General features: G+C 46.1%; 1 protein-coding gene across 1 annotated transcript; it reads right to left on the bottom strand.

Annotated features, from left to right (window-relative positions):
* Window positions 1-7,811: 7,811 nt before the first annotated feature.
* Window positions 7,812-17,940, bottom strand: saysd1 (SAYSVFN motif domain containing 1). Its single transcript, XM_086010369.1, has 2 exons — window positions 17,756-17,940; window positions 7,812-8,372 (listed from the first exon to the last, which is right to left on the bottom strand). The coding sequence occupies exons 1-2, from the start codon at window positions 17,903-17,905 to the stop codon at window positions 8,037-8,039; spliced, it is 486 nt and encodes a 161-aa protein (XP_085866495.1). The 5' UTR covers window positions 17,906-17,940; the 3' UTR covers window positions 7,812-8,036.
* Window positions 17,941-23,151: the final 5,211 nt, after the last annotated feature.

Raw genomic sequence — 23,151 nt, 5'->3', positions numbered from 1 at the left:
TCTTTGTGCTCAAGTCCCTGGAGTGTGACTTGAACCCACAACCTTCTGACTGAGGCGAGAGGGCTACCAAGTGAGCCATGGCTGACACTACAGTTGAGCATTTCAGAAGGGACAACGTCGATGTTGTTGTTCTGACGAAAGGGCATCGACCTGAAACGTTAACTGTTTCTCTCTCCACAGATGCTGCCTGACCTGCTGAGTATTTCCAGCTTTCTCTGTTTTTATTTCAGATTTCCAGCATCCGCAGTATTTTGCTTTTGTAGATGTTGTTGTTGTCTGCCATACATCAGGACACTTGGCATGCAATGCTCTGAAGTGATGGATTGTACTCTTCTCCCATAATCCTACCACATGAACACTTCAGTTGAAACAAGAGAACCACTACTAGAAAGAATTCTGAAAGGGCTGGCCAGCTCTTAGCACAAGTGTGATTGAACAATCAGTTACATCCTCACGATTACTGCAAATACCATTCTAGATATAAATCTGGATGAGAAGTGGAAAGCCGCTCATATCTGGCAGTCACAGCACGTACATAATTGGTTGCTGTGATGATACCAGTTGTTATGGTGCTTGCTAGTTAATTTCAATCAAGTACAGCGCACTGGCCTCTGATTTATCAGGTGCACCAAAGCAGAAACTCTTCCCTATAAACATTAGAGGCAGAAGGTTCCTCTAGTTTTCCAGCAGTTTAGCATTGGTATTCATAAAACCCAAGACCTAGAAACATGCAGGGAATGGAAGCCAGCAACCACAGAGTGATCAAGTTTAACCTGATCTGAGAGTCCAAAATATGTGAAAGTGCAGGAGCCAGGTGTATTAATTTAGAAAGGTTAAATTCAATAAAATGAGGAAATACCTAAAGGAAACCGATTGGAAGAGATTGTTGAACAACACTTCCAAAAAAAGAGGAACAGGCTCATTTGGATGAATGAGAAAATTCAGAAACACATTAAAAAGCTGACCTGTGCTACTGGAGAAAAAAAGAGTGCATGTTATTCTCACCCACCTCCATTTCCTGTCAAAATACTGCCCTTCTAAAATATTCCTGGGCTGTACATTTGAGCGACAAGAGGCAGGAACAGCCAGAACCTCAATTAAACATGTATATTATACAGTCTACTCCTGTTAATTCAGTTATTTTTTGTGCCCCCAAAATGTTAGTTATCCAGAGATTTTAAGTAAACAACTTGAAAGTAACAAGAGACTGTGCTGGTTGCGATCAGAATTTGAGCACGGATAGCGAATTCAGTTCCATGGTTTTAAATTCTCTGATGAAATATTGGGGTATATGTGAATTGTAGTGTATGTGCCTTTAAGAGTCCCCTGTCTACTGTAATGCCGGTAATGGCCACTCGGGCTATATAAGCCTATATATTGTGTTGTATCAGTTAGTTCACCTCCAGACTTTGTTCAGTAAACACCTGTGAAACCAACTCCTGCCTTCAGTATCTCTATTAACACACGGACACAACAGTGGCGACGAATTGGAAACGGACTTACCTGCAATTCGGCAGCACCTCAAGGACATCGATTCCTCAGACGTCCAAAGTCGAAGAAAAGCAAGAAAAAGAAAAAGCTGTGGTTTCACCAGCTAGCCGAGCTGGTGGCAGGTACTGCAATAATCCTTCCTGGGCGTCGGGCTGGGGCTCCATCGGCTGGCTCTGCAGCGAGGCCAAGCAGCGAAGGCGGAGGCAAGCAGTAACAGACGGGGAGGGAGCACCCGGGAGACGGCCGGCGCTGCAAGCAGGTCGGCGTTCAGACCTAGCAGAGAGAGTCCGGCGGGAACGAGTCTCCACCTGTAAATTAAAAAAAAAAATGCGGAAAACAGCGTCGTCATCGGCAGCAGCGGCGGGGAAGCGCGGGAAGTGCCATATCTTTTCTGCAGGAAAGAAAGAAAAGCGCGGGAAGCGCCATTTTTTTTCCAGGATGCCTAAGGCTGGCAATATTGATGCTTTTGATAACGATATAGAGGATTGGACCACATATGTGGAAAGAGTGGAGGTATATTGCACCGCAAATGGAACAGAAAATGATAAAAAGGCGTCAGTACTTCTAAATCTAATGGGCGCAAAGACATACGGGCTGTTACGAAACTTAATCACTCCAGCCAAACCAAAGGACAAGAATTTTAAGGAAATTGTTGATACCCGGAGCACTTAAACCCAACACCGCTGCTGATAGCGGAACGATTCAAATTCTTCAAGAGAAATCAACACAAGAATGAAAGTAACGCTGATTACCTCACCGAATTAAGAAAGCTATCAAAGCACTGCCAATTCGGGGCAGGACTAGCAGATTATCTTCGAGACAAATTCGTCTGCGGTCTCCTAAGTGAAGGAACACAGAAAAGGCTGCTTTCTGAGAAAGATTTGACACTGGACAGGGCTTTCAGTATGGCTGTATCATACGAAGCAGCCGCAAGAGGAGCTGCAGTGATACAACAAAAGACACAGGACTTCGGCACCCATGAAATGACACAGGGTTTCGAGAGATGTTATCGCTGCGGCAGATCCACCCATGACCAGAGGGACTGCTGGTTCAAGGACAAAGCATGCAGGCAATGCGGAAAGATTGGACACATTGCACGGGTATGCCGATCTGGACAAAAAAAATCCACGGACAGTAAAAAAAAATCAATAAAGAAAAGTACAGAAAGGTACAAATGATGACGGACAGTAGCTCCGAAGACCAGAAGAGCGATAGCGACTCCGAGAACAAGAGACACAGCTGTCTCAAATTACATAATGTAATTGCCAAAGAAGATTACCAGACCATTTGGGTTACCCTCACGATAGCAGGGTCCCCAGTTAAAATGGAGCTAGATACAGGATCAGCGCTGACCGTCATAAATAGACGGGATTACGAGCAGCTATTTCCGCATATACCTTTAAAAAACACACCCATTATCTTGAAAACATATACGGGGCAGAAAGTATACCCCAAAGGAAAAATAAGGGTGCCTGTTGTATACAACGGCAAGGAAATACAGAAGTTGCATTTATACGTTCTACAAGATGGTGGTCCACCGCTGTTGGGACGTGAATGGATCAGGAAAATACGTTTAGACTGGCACTCCATTCAGGCACTGACGGTGACCAGTAAGGAAAAAAATGATGACGTCATACCTGAACGATTAAAAGACATCTTGGCCAACGTCAAGGAAGTGTTTCAAGAGAAACTAGGAACCTTGAAATGCATCACCGCCTCAATAAAAGTGGAAGATGCGGCAATTCCCAAGTTTTTTAAGGCAAGACCGGTGCCATACGCAATTCGTCCAGCAGTCGAGGCAGAGCTGGAGAATTTGGAAAAGGCAGGCGTATTATCCAAAATAGATTGGAGCAAGTGGGCAACACCCATCGTCCCGGTCATGAAAAAAACATTGAATAATGATAAATCTGAAGAACAGAGAAAAATTCGCATCTGTGGAGACTTCAAGGTGACTGTAAACCCGGTCCTTCACACGGTACAGTATCCTCTTCCGAGGATAGAAGATATTTTCGCCTCACTATCCGGAGGAAAACGTTTCACCAAAATTGACTTGGCACAGGCATATCTACAGATGGAGGTTGAAGAGGCCTCTAAAAAGTATCTCACGATAAATACACACAAAGGCCTGTACCAGTACAATCGACTGGTTTTCGGAGTAGCATCCGCTCCAGCTATCTGGCAAAGAGCTATGGAGCAAGTCCTCCAAGGGATTCCGGGGACTCAATGCTACCTAGACAACATCCTTGTAACAGGAGAAAACGACAACGAGCACCGTGCCAATTTGGAGCAGGTGCTCACTAGGCTGAAAGAACGGGGCCTACGAGCAAATCGCCCCAAGTGCGAATTTTTCCAGAATCAAATATCATATTGTGGCCACATAATTAATAAGGGTTGCATAAGTCACCTGAAAAAATTGAAGCGGTCATAAAAGCCCCAGCACCTGAAAATGTTTCACAATTAAGGTCGTTCCTGGGATTAATAAATTACTATCATAAATTTTTACCGAACTTATCAACTCTTCTGCACCCTCTTAATGAACTGCTACAAACAGGAGTAATTTGGAAATGGAGCGAAGACTGTAAACGTGCCTTCCATAAATGCAAAGACTTAATCACGTCCAAAGAAGTTTTGGCTCATTACAACCCATCACTGCCAATCAGACTGGCGTGCGATGCATCCCCTTACGGCGTAGGAGCGGTATTATCGCATAGGTTCCCTGATGGCTCGGAACGGCCGATAGCTTTTGCGTCACGCTCATTGAACTCAGCTGAGCGTAACTATGCCCAAATTGACAGAGAAGCACTCAGCTTGGTATGGGGAGTGAAGAAATTCAACCATTACCTACACGGACAAAAATTTACCTTGTTGACTAACCATCAACCCCTCATCTCCATATTCAACCCTAAAAAGGGTGTTCCCATTATGACAGCACAAAGGCTACAGAGGTGGTCCCTTTTTCTAGGGGCACATCAATATAACATAGAATACAAAGGATCAAAACAGCATGGGAATGCTGACGGTTTATCGCGCCTACCGTTGCCAATGGTAGAAGAGGCACCTACCGTAGACCCAGTGGAGATTTTCCACTCTACCATAGTCGAATGTCTACCAGTAACAAATTCTGCCATTGAAAGGGAAACTAGAAATGACCCGACTCTCTCACGAGTCTACGATTTAACAGTGAAGGGATGGCCAGCACATGGCGAACCACTGTTGCCAGCATTCTCGCAAAGGAGAGAACAGCTGTCAGTGTGCCGAGGAACCTTGATGTGTGGATCCAGAGTGGTGATTCCACCCAAACTCCAGGATAAAGTTCTAAAGGAGCTTCACGAGGGGCATCTGGATGGAGTGAAAATGAAGAACCTAGCCAGGGCGTTTGTATGGTGGCCAGGTATCGATGGAGACATCGAAGAAATGACCAAGAGCTGCCTAGGATGCCAGAAGGTCCAAAACGCTCCACCACAAGCCCCTCTACATCCATGGGAGTGGCCCTCATCTCCCTGGCAAAGGGTACACATCGACTTTGCTGGTCCATTTATGGACTCAATGTTCTTAATCGCGGTTGATGCGCACTCCAAGTGGCCGGAGGTAATAAAGATGTCCTCCACCACCACAGAAAAAACCATCACAGTATTAAGGACCATATTTGCCAGGAATGGGCTGCCTGAACAGATCTGTTCTGATAATGGACCGCAATTTGTGTCCGAAGAATTCAGGAAGTTCTTAAAAAACAATGGGGTTAAGCACTACATGTCCGCCCCATACCATCCCGCCACCAATGAATTGGCTGAAAGGTTTGTCCAGACCTTCAAGAAGGCCATGGGTAATGAAGACATAAAACTTCAGCATAAGGTGGATAACTTCTTGTTTGCATACAGGAATGCAACACACATGGTTACAAACCAAACTCCCACCATGATGTTCTTCAATAGAAGCCTAAGATGGCGGCTGGATTTGATCAAGCCAAACATCAGAAGGGACGTGGAGAACCGGCAATTTCAAGGCATGAATGAAAGGCCAACTAGAACCTTCCAGATAGGTCAACAAGTTTTGGCCCGGGACTACCGTACCGAGAAATGGCAGCCTGGAACTATCTGCACACGACTAGGACCGCTGATGTATACCGTGGACATTGGAGAAAGCATAATAAGGCGCTATGCTGACCAAATCATAGAGTCATCCGAAAAGGGACAACCTACACAACTCTATACACCTAATGATGAAGTAGAGATACCCATAGTATCTACCTCCGATCTGGTGATACTAGAACCCGATACTGGCATTCAAGCCGAATCAGCCTTGCCAAAAGAACCTACTACACCACCAGAAACTAGGCGTTATCCGGACCGAGTCAGGAAGCCTCCAGAGAGACTGACTTATAATTGATTAACTGCAGCAATGTGTAGATTATTGTTCTTGTAACATGTAATTAATGATTACTTAAAGTATTATGTACTGGTTGGCTAAAAGGGGAGGAATTGTAGTGTATGTGCCTTTAAGAGCCCCCTGTGTACTGTAATGCCGGTAATGGCCACTCGGGCTATATAAGCCTGTATAATGTGTTGTATCAGTTAGTTCACCTCCAGACTTTGTTCAGTAAACACCTGTGAAACCAACTCCTGCCTTCAGTGTCTCTATTAACACACGGACACAACATGTTTACGTTTATTTTATCTGCTTATGTTAATCTTGAATCAAAGATTCAACTGTACAACTTCATCCAAGCTTGGTTTGTACCTCTTCCAGTACAGTCCTAGTATTGTCTTGCATTGTAGCAATCGAGTGTATCATTGAATGAATGAACCTTATAACTTAAGTATTTTCTGCATATTAGTAGTGGCAAGTCTTTCCACTCATACGATGGATAATAGAATAGCCTTTTCTTACTTGAGTGCCAGCCTTGGCTCAGTGGCAGCATCTTGCCTCCACATCAGAAGGTTGTGGGTTCAAGCTCCACTTAGACGCTGGCATTTCAGTGAAGTACTGAGTAGTACTGCACTGTGGATGAGGCATTAAACAGTCTGCCATCTCGGGTGGATGTAGAAGGTCTCTTCGCTCTTGTCGAAGAGGAGCGGAGTTCTCCCAGTGTCCTGGCCAACACTTAATCGCTTAACCAACACCACAAAAGCAGTTTATCTGGGCATTTATTTCAGTGTTTTTTGTGGGACTTTGCTGTGTACAAATTGGCTGCCACGGTTGCCCACACTTCAAAGTGCTATAGAAATGGAAGTCCCTTCTTATTTTCCTCTTACTGGAGAGTGACAAGATGAATCATAGAATAATACAGCACAGGAGGCCATTCGGCCCATCGAGTCTGTACCTGCTCTTTCGAGGACCAATCCAGTTTGTCCCACTCTTTCCCCATATTCCTGCACTTTTTTCTTCTTCAAATATTTATTCAATTCCCTATTATTGAATCTGTATCCACCACCCTATCAGGCGGAGCATTCCAAATCCGAACCACTCGTTGCGTAAAAAGCTTTTCCTCAAGTCGCATCTGAACATGAACTTTTTCTATTAATGCCGAGTGATGTGTTGCAGAATGCCGACGCGAACAGCAGCAACTCACCTACACACTGACATTTGCCATTTGTAGCCTGAAAACAAAGCTTTGTTAAGAGAATGGAATGTAGAATAGAAGAGGCCTTTGGGGTAATAACAGTCTGGGTCACATTTGCTATTTAACTCTGCTGATGGTCAATTTAGGAAGTGGATGCACACCTGCAGCAATCTAAAAAGCAATTTGTGATGTTATTTTTTTTTGAGAAACTAATCAGTGTGGATAATATTACACAACATTTAGAGGGTGAACATTAGAAGGTGCTGCTTCCCACTAGCTTTGATATATAACTATGTCACGGAGGTGTCAGGTGCATGACATATCACTTCAGCTTGAATCATGCGATAGCGGTGAGAGCTTGTCATCTGGCTGAAACAAAGCTACTTTCACTGTACCGATCTGCAACTTCTCGTACTTCTGTTTTGAAAAAGGCAAGAAATGTCCTTTATTGTCTATAGCTATTGTAAAGAACATCGTAGGTGGAAACGTGCTTTGTAGGGCTCAGGTAATAGCAATAAATTACCTGAGTTTCACTCATGATTTATAAGGTCATGTGAACGACGACTTATTGCTGTTTTGTAACCCAATCTACGTACTAAAACAGAACTAAACTGGAAGACAACTGGCTTTTTCCAGGCAATCACACTTTCATTTAAAGACTGGAGAGACAATGCCATCTGTACAGTATTCCAGTATTAATCTGGAGACTGGAATCAGCAGAATTACAGCAAAATACAAACGGTTTTGCAAATAAAGAATGTCAGTTTAATTATTGCCTTTTATTGTATTTAAATACCACCAAAATCCCTTGTCCATGATACATGTGGGGTAATCTGCAGTGTGGATGATACCTACTACTAGCCGTTGACCTACGTAGTGAAAGAGACTGCATTAACACACGGAGAACGGTGCTGGTTACAATAGGTACATGTAACCCCAATAGGTATCAAGTACAATAAAAAACAATGTTTTCCACAGGCCCGAGTCATCTGCCAGCCAGGGGTCTGTACTGAAGGTCACGCTCAAACTGTTCTGCGGTCAGGCTCCCTTCAATAGCCTTACAGCCAGGGTTGAACACAGAGTAGGCACTAACTTCTCCTTGCTTCTTTTTGGATGGGTCTCGCGTTCCAAGGTAAATCCAATAAAACATTGACAGTACAAAATATGCCAGGCCAAACTCCAGCTCAATGAAGAGGCCGAGTAGCACCAGCCAGAGCAGCAATTTCAGGATAGTCACATTTGTGAAGTTGGAGTGATCGGATTCAATGGGCTGTGCCACAAATCGGTCTGGAATGCAACTCTGGCCATTTTCTTCCTTTACCTGAAAAAAACCCCATAAAAATAAAATATCTGGAATCTCTAGTTTTAAGCTGTGATTAGACTGAGGGGACCAATTATGCTGACCACCCAGTTCCTTTTTTGGTGTAGAAAACTCTCTAACTTCAAATGTTTGGTTTTACATTCGTAGAATCAGAGAAATGTATGGCACAGAAAGAGGTCATACAGCCCCATCATGAGTGCCGGCCGATAAGAGCTATCCAGCCTAATTCCACTTTCCAGCACTTGGTCCGTAGCCTTGTAGGTTACAGCACTTCAAGTGCATACCCAAGTACAGTAAACTCTCATTTAAACGGCATCTAATTATCTGGAATTCTCTAATAACCTGCAAAATTCAGCAGTAGCTTCAGGAACCCAAAGTTAAGTTTTACTGTATATTTGTGGTTGTGTAACCGGGTCCCCTGTACCTGTGGCCATGTAACAGGGCTCCAGCACTTGTGGCTGTGTAACCGGGGCTCTAGCACTTGTGGCCGTGTAACCGGGGCTCCTGGATCTGTGGCCATGTAACCGGGGCTCCTGCACCTGTGGCCGTGTAACCGGGTCCCCTGTACCTGTGGCCATGTAACAGGGCTCTAGCACTTGTGGCCGTGTAACCGGGGCTCCTGGATCTGTGGCCATGTAACCGGGGCTCCTGCACCTGTGGCTGTGTAACTGGGGCTCCTGCGGCCGTGTAACCGGGTCCCCTGTACCTGTGGCCATGTAACCGGGGCTCCTGTACCTGTGGCCGTGTAACCGGGTCCCCTGTACCTGTGGCCATGTAACGGGGCTCCAGCACTTGTGGCCGTGTAACCGGGGCTCCTGCGGCCGTGTAACCGCGGCTCCTGGATCTGTGGCCATGTAACCGGGGCTCCTGTACCTGTGGCCGTGTAACCGGGGCTCCTGTACCTGTGGCCGTGTAACCGGGGCTCCTGTATTTGTGGCCGTGTAACCGGGGCTCTAGCACTTGTGGCCGTGTAACCGGGGCTCCAGCACCTGTGGCCGTGTAACCGGGGCTCCTGTACCTGTGGCCATGTAACGGGGCTCCAGCACTTGTGGCCGTGTAACCGGGGCTCCTGCACCTGTTGCCGTGTAACCGCGGCTCCTGGGCCTGTGGCCGTGTAACCGGGGCTCCTGCACCTGTGGCCGTGTAACAGGGGCTCCTGCACCTGTGGCCGTGTAACCGGGTCCCCTGTACCTGTGGCCATGTAACGGGGCTCCAGCACTTGTGGCCGTGTAACCGGGGCTCCTGGACCTGTGGCCGTGTAACCGGGGCTCCTGCACCTGTGGCCGTGTAACCGGGGCTCCTGCACCTGTGGCCGTGTAACCGGGGCTCCTGAACCTGTGGCCGTGTAACCGGGGCGCCTGTACCTGTGGCCGTGTAACCGCGGCTCCTGCACCTGTGGCCGTGTAACCGGGGCTCCTGGATCTGTGGCCGTGTAACTGCGGCTCCTGCACCTGTGGCCGTGTAACCGGGGCTCCTGGATCTGTGGCCGTGTAACCGGGGCTCTTGAACCTGTGGCCGTGTAACCGGGGCTCCTGTACCTGTGGCCGTGTAACTGGGGCTCCTGCACCTGTGGTCGTGTAACCGGGGCTCCTGCACCTGTGGCCGTGTAACCGGGGCTCCTGCACCTGTGGCCGTGTAACCGGGGCTCCTGAACCTGTGGCCGTGTAACCGGGGCTCCTGAACCTGTGGCCGTGTAACCGGGGCTCCTGCGCCTGTGGCCGTGTAACCGGGGCTCCTGCACCTGTGGCCGTGTAACCGGGGCTCCTGCACCTGTGGCCGTGTAACCGGGGCTCCTGCACCTGTGGCCGTGTAACCGGGGCTCCTGCACCTGTGGCCGTGTAACTGGGGCTCCTGCACCTGTGGCCGTGTAACAGGGGCTCCTGCACCTGTGGCCGTGTAACCGGGGCTCCTGTACCTGTGGCCGTGTAACCGGGGCTCCTGTACCTGTGGCCGTGTAACCGGGGCTCCAGTACCTGTGGCCGTGTAACAGGGGCTCCTGCACCTGTGGCCGTGTAACCGGGGCTCCTGCACCTGTGGCCGTGTAACCGGGGCTCCTGCACCTGTGGCCGTGTAACCGGGGCTCTAGCACTTGTGGCCGTGTAACCGGGGCTCCTGCACCTGTGGCCGTGTAACCGGGGCTGTCGTACCTTGGTAGGTATACCTCTCCGTTATCCGGAATTTTTAAATCAACCAGCACCATCCCGGTCCCGTAGGTGCTGGATACGAAAGAGTTTACTGTACTTTTTAAATGTGATGAGGGGCTCTGCCTCCACCACCCTTTCAGGCAGTGAGTTCCAGACCCCCACCACACTCGGTGAAAACATTTCTCCTCAACCCCCCTCTAATCCTTCTACCGATTATTTAAATCTATGGTCCCTGGTTATTGACCTCTCTGCTAAGGGAAATAGGTCCTTCCTATCTACTCAATCTCAGCCCCTCATAATTTTCTACACCTCAATTAAATCTCCCCTCAGTCTCCTCGGTTCCAAAGAACTTGACAAGTCACAAGTGTAGGACAGGTATGTGATCAGATTAGTTGCAACAGCAGCAATAGTAAGAACAAACAAGAAATCACAACCAAAATGAATGCCAAATACTGTCAGACAAGCCAAGCACGTTACTGTTCCTGAGCAAAATGACTAAGTCAACTCGGCAACAAAACCAACTGAAAAGGCAGATTCAATAATAACTTTCAAAAGAGAATTTGCGAAATACTTGAAAAGTAAACATTTGTAGGGCTATGGGGAAATAGCAGGGGTGTGGGACTAATTGGATAGCTTTCAAAGAGCCGGCACAGGCACCATGGACCGAATGGTCTCCTTCAGTGTTGAAAGGTTCTATGAACCACCCCAGCCTGATTCTAGACTGATTCTTCAGTCACTTACTTCCAACCATGTGGAGTCTAAGCATAAATCTGTTAAATAACTGAAAAGAGCCAGATAAAATGCTGTGACTGGTTGTTCAGCAAAAACAATCAGTACGTCACCTTCCTCTTTTTGGATTCTGGGTGCAAGTTTGGCAATCCCAAAGCAGGCCCTGGCACCTACAGACAACATACTGCAAGAGGCACAGCAGCAAAAGGGCCCTGAATGGGATTCTACAGTTATTTTACATGAGAGGGTAGATTTGTTTTAAAGAATGCAGCTCATCAGGAATGAGAAGGAGCATTCTGTACTCGTAGTTGGGCAGCAGGAGACGCCTGGAAACATAAACTTGTTTTGTCCTCCAGTAAAGAAAGATGAGAAATAGCATTTCCCAGGTGACAAGACACCCACTCAGTTCCCTTCTAATGTTGTTGTAACACCCTGGCTATAAAAGCAGGGCAGAGGGTGCGTATTCTACAATGAGAGTTCACCTCTTGACCCCACAAAGCCTCTCCACCATCTGCAAGGCTCAGGTCAGTCGCCACCACTTGTCTGGATGGGTGAAGCTGCAACACTCAGGGGACTTGACACCAGCCAGTTTGCTTGATCCTTCCCCCTCCATCACCAATACACGGTGGATTTAGCATGTCCCAGCTACAGGATGAACCGGAGCAATTCACTAAGATTACCGCGACGGCAGCTCCTTCCCCTGCAACCTCTACCACCAAGGTGGTCAAGTGTTGCAATTTCACGCCAACACATTCAAGGTCTCCGCCAAGACACACACTACCCTGACTTGGACATACATCTCCATTCCTTCAACATCGCTGGAATTGTCTACCTAATACCATTGTGGGAGCACAATCACTGCAAGGACTGCAGCGTTTCAAGTAGGCCGCCCACCACCAGCTTCTCAGGCCACCTAGGGACGGGCAATAAATGGGGCCTTGCCAGCGTTACCCACATCCGCAGAACAAATAAAAACAGTGAGATCATTTAAGAAAAACAAAACAAGTGAATAAATCTTGATAGAACATTAAACAGTGTTAGTTAGATGTAAATTATTCAGGGCTGACTCATGTGCGATGAGCACAGTTTCATCAAGTATCTTCTTTCTCACCACAAGGGAGATAGGGTCAGTCTCAAGTCGTGTTTTGGAGGCTACTCAATTCCACCCTGTGAAATATGATTTTCACGTCCAAGAATAGTGCTAACGGGATAATTCAGAGATGAAATCCTAAGTGAATTACAGTCAGTAGCATAGAAGGGGGAAAAAGTATAGGAAAACACTCTGCTCATCAGCTCATGTCGTTTTTGAGAGTTTATAATTAACTTTGTCGGATTTTTTTAATTCATTCACGGGATGTGGGTGTCGCTGGCAAGGCCAGCAGTTATTGCCCATCCCTAATTGCTCGAGAAGGTGCAGTCCGTGTGGTGAAGGTACTCCCACAGTGCTGTTAGGGAGGGAGTTACTTTTTCGTAGTGGTTTGGTACAACTAAGTGGCTTGCTAGACCATTTCAGTGGGCAGTTAAGAGTCAACCACATTGCTGTGGGTCTGGAGTCACAGATAGGCCAGACAGACGGCAGATTTCCTTCCCTAAAAGGACATTAGTGAACCAGATGGGTTTTTACGACAATCTGATAGTTTCATGGTTACCATTACTGATACTAGCTTTTTATTCCAGATTTATTTCATTAACTGAATTTAAATTCCTCAGCTGCCGTGGTGGGATTTGCACTCACATCTCCGGATCATTAGTCCAGGCCTCTGGATTACTAGTCCAGTAACATAACCACTATGTTAGTTTTTAAACCTAATTATATTGTTAAGCTTTTGTGATTTTTCAACTGTAGAAACACAAAAGGCATTTCCACTGTTCACAACCCACAATAAGGAGCGATGGGATTTAGACCATCCGGCCAATTAAATCTAATATTGAAACGACAACTTTTCGGACACGAAAAGGAAATCTCTACAGCGTCCAATCATAAGCCTCTCAAAAAGGGGGAATTCCTTCCAACTCTTTCGAAGCTCACAGTATTGATCAGGATCAAATTTATCAGACAGCTGTCCTGGTTACAACTGCCTCCAGCAGCGCATATAAAAAGTAAGCCCCATACTTCCGTGTGAATTTTGAAAAAGATTTCATTTATAAAACTGGCCCTTTAAATTATGCCACAAGTTCAGTGTTGAGTAAAGAGGGTGAAACGGAGGTCGAGCTTTTTGTGAAACGCGTGGCCAGATTTTAAAAAATACATATATTTACAATCTAAGATTGTAAATGCAAGATAAATTTAGTCCATGCACGCGATGTGACTGCAATGAGGCAGCAATAAGTGGATAACACTATCAGCAGAAGGTGCAAACTGCAAGGACGTTGTACCTGCTAATGGAGCAGGGTTCGGCTTGTGGCACTGAAAGCAAATAATTGCAGACACAGCGATCACACTGTGGAACACATTCGTTGATTGTTGAGATAACCGCCAGACTTGACTATTGCGATGCTCCCTGGCTAGCCTCCCATCCTGCGCCCTCTGCAAACTTCAGCTCAACCAAAACTTTGTTGTCTGTATCCTGTCTTGCACAAGTCCCGTTCACCCATCACCCCTGCCCTTGCTGACCTACGCTGGCTTCCGGTCACCCAATGCCTCCAATTTAAAATTCACATCCTTAGAAAAGGTGCGGTGATCCTCCCCCCAACGAGGAAGCAGTGTTGGATCTAATTCTGGGGATTGAAGTAGGGGAGTATAGTGTGTTTCAGTGGGAGAACATCTGGGTAATAGTGATCATAATATAATTAGGTTTAAAGCAGTTACAGAAAGGGAAAAATACCAACTGGAAGAGAGCCAATTTCAGTGATTTGAGAAGGGTTCCAGCACAGGGAGACTGGAAACAAAGATAGGCCAGGAAAACAGTAAGTGAGCAATGGCAGGCCTTCAAGGTGGAGATAGTTCAGGTACAATCCAAGCATATTCCCAGGAGGAGGAAATATGGGGCATTCAAAGCTAGAGCTCCCTGGATGACAAAAGAAATAGAGGTTAAAATAAAACAGAAAGGGAGGTCTTATGACAAATGTCAGGTACAGAAAACTAGGCAGAAGAGAGAGCCTAGGGGGAAATTGAAAGGATAAAATAAGGGCAAAGAGTAAGAGAAAAAATTAGAAGGGAACCCAATACTCTTTTGTCAACATATAAATAGTAAAAGGATAGTTAAAGGAATAGTGGAGCTGATTATGGACAAAAAGGGAATTATCTTGTGGAGGCAGAGGGCATGACTGAGGTACTGAATGAGTATTATGCATCGGTCTTCACAAAATAGGATGAAGTTAATCTCACAGTAGAGGAGGAAGGAGTAGCGATATTGAATAGTAAAACAAAATAGAAAGGAGGTGCTAAACAGGTTGGCATCACTCAAAGTTAACAAGTCACCCGGTCCGGATGCGATGCATCCTAGGTTACTGAGGGAAGCTAGGGTGGAGATAGCAGAAGCTGATCATCTCTGGCCTCTTGTGCATTCCCCTCCCTCTTTGCTCCACCATTGGTGGCCATACTTTCAGCCACCTAGGGCCCACACTCAAATTCCCTCCCTAAACCCCTCCACCACCACCTCTTCCTTTAAGACCCACTTTAAACACCACCTTGTTGACTAAGCTTTTGGTCAGCCCTCCAACTAGCTCCTTCCTTGGCTTTGTGTCTATTTTTGCCTCTGAAGTATCTTGGGACGTATTTTATGTTAAAGGTATGACATAAATGCAAGCTGTTGCTGTATAACATGTTTACCTGACAACAACTGTTAAAATGAATATTTTACAAGTGTAGACTGCACAATGTTGCAAATGTTACATACAGGTCTCCTACCTCCTCCTTATTTGTGCCATGTGCATTTATTTGTACAAGTAATAAATTGTCTGTGGTGTTGCTCAGTCTGTTGATGAATATAAGTTTTTTTAAATACACAAGAGGATAGCAGAGTTGGGAGACTTAAACCCTCTCCAGAGATATCTAGTGGCCAGATCCTGCAACTTGATAGTTGACATAACAAAATGGAATAGAAAATGTTGACATGGCGATTTACAATGATTAATGACAAGATAAAGTGTGACTAAAAGCGATGGCAACAGAAGTAATGTTTGTTGATAGAAAATGCACACCTTATACAAAATTTTAATATATGTGTACAGCTTCCAATTATGTATTTTCAAAAGTTAAACACATAAATGCAGAGTAGTGCTCAACAGTCCAATAGAATATTGGCCAATAAATCCCCTGGACCTGATGGCCTGCATCCTAGGGTTTTGAAAGAGGTGGCAATAGAGATAGCCGATGCATTGGTTGTCTTTTCCAAAATTCCATAGATTCTAGAACAGTCCCCGCGGATTGGAAGGTAGCAAATGTAACCCCACTATTTAAGAAAGGAGGGAGAGAGAAAACGGGGAACTACAGACCAGTTAGCCAGACATCAGTAGTAGGGAAAATGCTAGAATCTATTATTAAGGACGTGGTAACAGGGCACTTAGAAAATAGGATTGGGCAGAGTCAACACAGATTTAAAATCATATTTGACTAATTTTTTGAGGTTGTAACTAGCAGAATAGATAAGGGGGAACCAGTGATTGTGGTGCATTTGGATTTTCAGAAGGCATTCGATAAGGTGCCACACGAGGTTATGAAACAAAATTAGGGCTCATGGGATTGGGGGTAATATACTAGCAAGGATTGAGGATTGGTTAATGGACAGAAAACAGAGAGTAAGAATAAACGGGTCACTTTCAGGTTGGCAGGCTGTAACTGGTGAAGTACTGCAACGATCAGTGCTTGGGCCTCAGCTATTCACAATCTACATCAATGATTTGGATGAGGGGACCAAATGTAATATATCCAAGTTTGCTGATGATACAAAGCTGGGTGGGAATGTAAGTTGCGAGGAGGATGCAAGGAGACTTCAAGGGGATATAGACAAACCAAGTGAGAACATGGCAAATGGAATATAATGTGCAGAAATGTGAAGTTACGAGTATTTTTTTTTTTTTAAATGGAGAGAGATTGGGAAATGTTGGTGTTCAGAGGGGCCTGGGTGTCCTTGTACAGAAATCACTGAAAGTTAACATGAAGGTACAGCAAGCAATTAGGAAAGAAATGGTATGTTGGCCTTTATTACAAGAGAATTTGAGTACAAGAGTAAAAGAACTCTTACTGCAATTATATAGGGCCCTGGTGCGACCACACCTGGCTTATTGTGTATGGTTTTTGTCTCCTTACCGAATGAAGGATATACTTGCCATAGAGGGAGTGTAACAAAGATTCATCAGGCTGGTTCCTGGGATGGTGGGATTGTCCCATGAGGAGAGATTGAGTATACAAGGCCTATATTCTCCAGAGTTTATACGAATGAGAGGTGATCTCATTGAAACATACAAAATTCTTACAGGGCTTGACAGGGTAGTTGCAGGGGGGGTATTTCCCCTGGCTGGGGAGTCTACAACCAGGGGTCACAGTTTCAGAATAAGGGGTCGGCCATTTAGGACTGAGATGAGGAGAAATTTCTTCACTCAGAGGGTGGGGAATCTTTGGAATTCTCTACCCCAGAGGACTAAGGAGGCTCAGTCATTGAGTATATTCAAAACAGAAATTGATAGATTTTTGAATATTAAGGGAATCAAGAGATATGGGGATAGTGCAGGAAAGTGGAGATGAGGTGGAAGATCAGCCATGATCTTATTGAATGGTAGAGCAGGCTCAAAGGGCCAAATGGCCTACTCCTGCTCCTATTTCTTATGTTCTTATATTCAGGGCAGTTAGATAAGAGCACAATGAAGAACCCGGTGTACTTATTGGTTGGGGGAGAGGTGGCGGGTCTGCAGGGGGGAGGGGTGTCAGCAGGAATTATTCGTCCATAGTGCACAAATAAAAAAGACTTGCATTTATGCAGCACCTTTCACAACCACCGGACATCCCAAAACACTTTACAGCCAATAAAGTACGATTTGAAGTGTAGTCACTGTTGTAATGTAGGAAACACAGCAGCCAATTTGCACACAGCAAGCTCCCCCAAACAGCAATGTGATAATGACCAGATAATCTGCTTTAGTGGTGTTGATGGAGGAATAAATATTGGCCAGGACACCAGGGATAACTCGCCTGCACTTCTTCAGAATAATGCCATGGGATCTTTTATGTCCACCTGAGAGTGTAGACGGGGCCTCGGTTTAACATCTCATCCGAAAGACTGCACCTCCGCCAGTGCAGCACTCCCTCAACACTGGAGTGTCAGCCTAGATTTTTGTGCTCCAGTCTCTGGAATGGGCTGGCAATTGAGCCAGGCTGACACTCTTTAATCAGGGACACAAAGCAGACAGTTCGGGCCAGAGGCGGCTATCCGGGAGGAGATGGGGAGGGAGGGGCGGAGCAGGGGGAGAAACAGTGAAGAGGAAACAGGGTGTGCTGGTCTGGACTCTGGCGAACTCCTGCAGGAACAGGCCGCGCTGGGACTCCCCTGACCCGCGGCCTCCCTCACTCACTCTGCTCGCGGCCGTGTCTCGGGGCCGCTCCCGGGACTCCGCCTCAACTCCCCGGAGCCGCAGCCTGGCCCACACGGCGCTGAAAACCCCGCGGTGCGGCTTTTCCACCGACCCTTGCCGCGCTCGCCACTCCGCCAACTTCCGCTCCATCCTGCAGGGCGGAAGTGTCCCTGATTAAAGTGTCCGCCCATCCTGCGGGGCGGAAGTGTCCCTGATTAAAGAGCGTCCCAAACGTTGACAAAATCACTTTTAAAGATCGGATGGAAGGCCCAGCACATCTCGACAGAAAGGGAAGCTAACAACACCGAAGTTCAGGCTGGCTCACTCTGGGACAGATGCTGGTGGAGGGGTCCGGAATATCCCCGCCACCTCATGGGCTGTTAAACATTAAATTAAAACTTTGACAAAAGACCTCCAATCCTGTTTTATGCATCATGTATATTGTAGCTCCTTCTATGTGAGCTCATTGTTAATGTAATCTGTGTTTGTGCAGACAGAGTAAATTGAGGTCGATGCCTCTGAAGAATATTGAAGTTGGAAACTGTGTCTTGATTACAGTGAAATAGTGAATGCTCACAGTGCCTGTGCATGTATAATTGAATGATAAACTAAAATATCCCATTTATGTGGGATAAATCTTAGCAAAGTGCCACAGAACATAGCCTTACATTACATTTAAGGATACTGTCATGTTCAGAGTCTTAGTAAATGATATAAAAATGTGTCATGGAAATACTTTACTTCCTACACTTTGTGTACTGGCCGCGCTAGATGTGCTCCTATCTAGTTATCCAGCAAGTTAAACACTTATTCAAAAATAATTCTTCGTGAAGCCGTTTGCTGTTTTGAAGCTTTACTTGAACAAATTTGTGAAACTGTAAACAAAGATAAAGTATGTTTTGTACATAAACTGAGTACTATACATTCGATATTACATAAGATATAAACATATTTACAACAGTAGAATAGATTAATTGTATAACTAACTAACATTTGGACTCACTTCTGTAACTATCAAATATTAACCTTTTATAAACATAGTCAAAATACTACTCTGACAACGTTGCTATTATGCTAAGAAACAAAGATACTCACAGATATTGCGCTTGGCCTAACATATGAAATCAGATTACATTGGATTGTGAAACCCTTATGGAATCCTCTGTTGTGTATGTACCTTTAAGGGAATAACTGGTCTCAGACTGCAGTACCGGCAGTGACCACCCCTGTATAAAAGGCCCTAGCAGGCTTCTGTAGTTTCAGTTTTCAGGTTGTCTCCATTCAGTAAAGACTTGTTATAATCAACTCCTGCAGTCTGTGTCTCAATTATACACGGACATAATACTGGCGACGAGTAAGAAACGAACTTACCTGCAACTCGGCAGCACCTCAGACGACGTTATTGAAGGTCGAAGCCAGAAGAAAGAAAAAAAAATCCAAAGAAACTCAAGAAACGGGTGTCGACTGTGGGCAACCGCCCTCCAAATCATCGAATTGAAAAGTGCAGGAGAGACTGTCAAGAGCCAGGCTTGGTTCTCCAGTCTGTGGTTTCCCAGCTAAATCGGGCTGGTGGCAGGTAGTGCACTGATCCTTCCTGGGCTGCGGTGGGCTAGAGCTCGATCGGGTGGCTCTGCAACGGGGCCGGGCAGCGAGTCGGGAAGCAAAGAGAGAGGGTGGAGCACACAGGGCGCAGCCGGTGCTTCAAAGCCGGGCAGCGTTCGGACCTAAGAAGAGGGAGGGAAGTGTCCCAGAGGGTCCGCTCCATGACGGGAACGGTTCTTCAATTAACGGAGCAAATATTGAAGCGCGATAGAAAAATAAAAATACCGCGAACAGCAGCGTTGGCAGCAGCGGCGGGAAAGCGCGGGAGGCGCCATCTTAACTCGGCGGGGAAGAAGGAAAAGCATGGGAGGTGCCATTTTGATCCATCGGGGACGAAAGCAAAGCGCGGGAGGTGCCATCTTAGATTTTCAAGATGCCAAAGACTGGCGATATCACTGCCTTCGATAATGCAATAGAAGACTGGACCACGTATGTGGAAAGAGTCGAGGTATATTGCGAGGCAAACGAAATAGCCGATGAGAAAAAGGCATCGGTATTGCTAAATTTAATGGGCGCCAGAACGTACGGCCTATTGCGGGACCTGATTACTCCAGCCAAACCGAAGGCGAAGAGTTTTAACGAAATTGTTGATATCCTACAGGAACACCTAAATCCTGCTGATAGCAGAAAGATTTAAATTCCACAGGAGAAATCAGCATAAAAATGAGAGCAATGCTGATTACCTTACGGAACTACGCAAGCTATCAAAGCACTGCCAGTTCAGAGCAGGACTGGCAGATACCTTACGGGACAAATTTGTCTGTGGACTCCTGAGTGAAGGAACCCAGAAGAGGTTACTCTCAGAGAAAGAGCTGACGCTAGATAAGGCTTTCAGCATGGCAGTATCGTACGAAGCAGCAGCAAGGGGAGCTGTGGAAATACAACAAAAGCCACAGGAATACGGCACCCATGAAATGACACGGGGATTTGCAAAATGTTATCACTGCGGCAGAACAAACCATGACCAGAAGGACTGCTGGTCCAAGGACAAAATATGCAGGCAATGCGGAAAGATGGGACACATTGCACGAGTTTGCAGGTCTGGGAAGAAGACCAATGACAACAAAAAGGTTACTAACAAACCGTACAGGAAAGTACAAAAGATGACGGACAGTAGTTCCGAAGACCAGATGAGCGATAGTGAATCCGGGAACAAGAGACTAAGCTGTCTCAAACTTCACAACGTAATCGCAAAAGAGGATCACCGAACCATTTGGGTCACCCTCACGATAGCAGGGTCCCAAGTCAAAATGGAATTGAATACAGGATCAGCTCTAACCGTCATGAATTGACGAGACTACGAGCGGCTATTCTCACACATACCCTTGAGAGAGACACCCTTGAGAGAGACATCCATTGTTTTGAGGACGTATACGGGGCAAAAAGTATACCCCAGAGGAAAAATAAGGGTGCCTGTCAAATACAACGGCAAGAAAATATGGAAATTGTATCTCTACATTCTGCAAGATGGTGGACCACTGTTATTGGGACGTGAATGGATCAGAAAGATAAGTTTAGACTGGCACTCCATTCAGGCACTGACGGTGGCTGGTAAAAAGGATGACGACGTCACTCCTGGACGATTGTCAACAATCTTAGCTGATGCCAAAGAGGTATTTCAACAAGAACTGGGCACTCTTAAAGGCGTAACCGCCTCGACAAAAATAGAGGAGAATGCAATTCTCAAGTTTTTCAAAGCAAGACCGGTATATGCAATTCGCCCAGCCGTCGAGGCAGAGCTGGAGAATCTGGAGAATGCAGGCGTGTTATCTAAGGTAGACTGGAGTGAGTGGGCGACACCCATCGTTCCTGTCATGAAGAAAACGTTAAACAATAAGTCTGAGGAGCCAAGGAAGGTTCGCATCTGTGGGGACTTCAAGGTGACGGTGAACCCAGTCCTTCACACAGTACAATATCCTCTTCCAAGGATAGAAGATATCTTTGCCTCACTATCTGGAGGGAAGCGTTTTACAAAAATTGACCTAGCACAAGCATATTTGCAGATGGAGGTTGAAGAATCCTCTAGGAAGTATCTCACGATAAACACTCACAAAGGTCTTTACCAGTATAATCGACTGGTATTCGGAGTAGCATCAGCTCCGGCGATATGGCAAAGAGCGATGGAACAAGTCCTGCAAGGGATTCCGGGGACTCAGTGTTACTTGGACGACATCCTAGTGACAGGTGAAGATGACAGTGAACACCTTGCCAACCTAGAGCAGGTGCTCACTAGACTACGTGAACATGGGCTACGAGCCAATCGCCCCAAGTGCGAGTTTTTTAAGAAACAGATATCGTATTGTGGCCACGTGATTGACGAAGAGGGGTTGCATAAGTCCCCTGACAAAATTGAAGCGGTAATTAAGGCTCCAGCGCCTGAAAATGTGCCGCAACTGAGGTCATTCCTCGGATTGGTGAATTACTACCATAAGTTTTTGCCGAATTTGTCCACAATTCTGCATCCACTGAACGCCCTACTACGAACGGGAGTAGCATGGAAATGGAGCGATGAATGTAAGCGGGCCTTTCAGAAGAGTAAGGACCTAATCACTTCAAGAGAAGTATTGGCTCACTACAACCCATCACTACCGATAAGACTGGCGTGTGATGCGTCTCCCTACGACATTGGGGCAGTACTGTCACATAAATTCCTTGATGGTTCAGAGAGGCCGATAGCCTTTGCGTCACGCTCGTTAGCTTCAGCCGAGCGTAACTATGCCCAGATTGACAGAGAGGCCCTCAGCCTGGTGTGGGGGGTGAAGAAGTTCAATCACTACCTGCACGGTCAGAAATTTACTCTACTAACTGATCATCAACCTCTCGTCTCCATTTTCAACCCTCAGAAGGGCGTACCGATAATGACGGCACAATGGCTACAGAGGTGGTCCCTTTTCCTAGGGGCACACCAATATGACATCGTGTACAAAAGGAACTAAACAGCATGGGAATGCTGATAGATTGTCACGCCTACCGTTGCCGATGGTGGAAGAAGAACTGGCAGTGGATCCAGTGGAGTTATTCCACTCGACTATAGTCGAATGTCTCCCTGTGACGAATGCAAACATAGAAAAGGAAACACGAAATGACCCGACACTCTCCTGGGTCTATGATTTAATGGTGAAGGGATGGCCAGCACATGGCGAACCACTGCTGCCAGCATTCTCGCCGAGAAGAGAACAGCTGTCAGTGTGCAGAGGAACCTTGATGTATGGATCCAGAGTAGTAATTCCACACAAATTGAAGGATAGAGTGCTCAATGAGCTTCATGAGGGTCATCTGGGAGGGGTAAAAATGAAGAACTTAGCCAGAGCGTTTGTGTGGTGGCCGGGAATCGATAGAGAAATCGAAGAGATGACCAAGAGCTGTACAGGATGCCAGAAGGTCCAAAACGCCCCACCACAAACCCCTCTACATCCATGGGAGTGGCCCTCATCTCCATGGCAAAGGGTGCACATTGATTTTGCTGGTCCCTTTATGGACTCGATGTTTTTAATTGTGGTGGATGCACATTCAAAGTGGCCAGAGGTAATAAAAATGTCCTCAACCACCACAGAAAAAACTATCACAGTCTTACGAACCATATTCGCCAGGAATGGGCTGCCTGAACAGATTTGCACTGACAGTGGACCACAGTTTGTGTCTGAAGAGTTCTGGAGGTTCTTAAAGAACAATGGTGTTAAGCATTACACATCCGCCCCATATCATCCAGCCACTAATGGATTGGCCGAGAGGTTTGTTCAAACATTCAAGAAAGCTATCAAGGCAATGTGTAATGAAGATATACCCCACAACAC

This window comes from Somniosus microcephalus, chromosome 17 (genome assembly GCF_052327205.1).
Source record: "Somniosus microcephalus isolate GS21.2 chromosome 17, FLI_Smic_1.0, whole genome shotgun sequence".
Taxonomy (NCBI): Eukaryota; Metazoa; Chordata; class Chondrichthyes; order Squaliformes; family Somniosidae; genus Somniosus; species Somniosus microcephalus.
Note: the sequence above shows the minus strand (reverse complement) of the source record. Positions and strands in the feature narration are given on the sequence as shown.

Coding starts and splice junctions, on each gene's coding strand:
- saysd1 (XM_086010369.1), bottom strand. CDS start 17,905: ATGGAGCGGAAGTTGGCGGAGTGGCGAGCGCGGCAAGGGTCGGTGGAA. Junction 8,373..17,755: donor GAGACACGGCCGCGAGCAGA/GTGAGTGAGGGA, acceptor GGTTTTTTTCAG/GTAAAGGAAGAAAATGGCCA.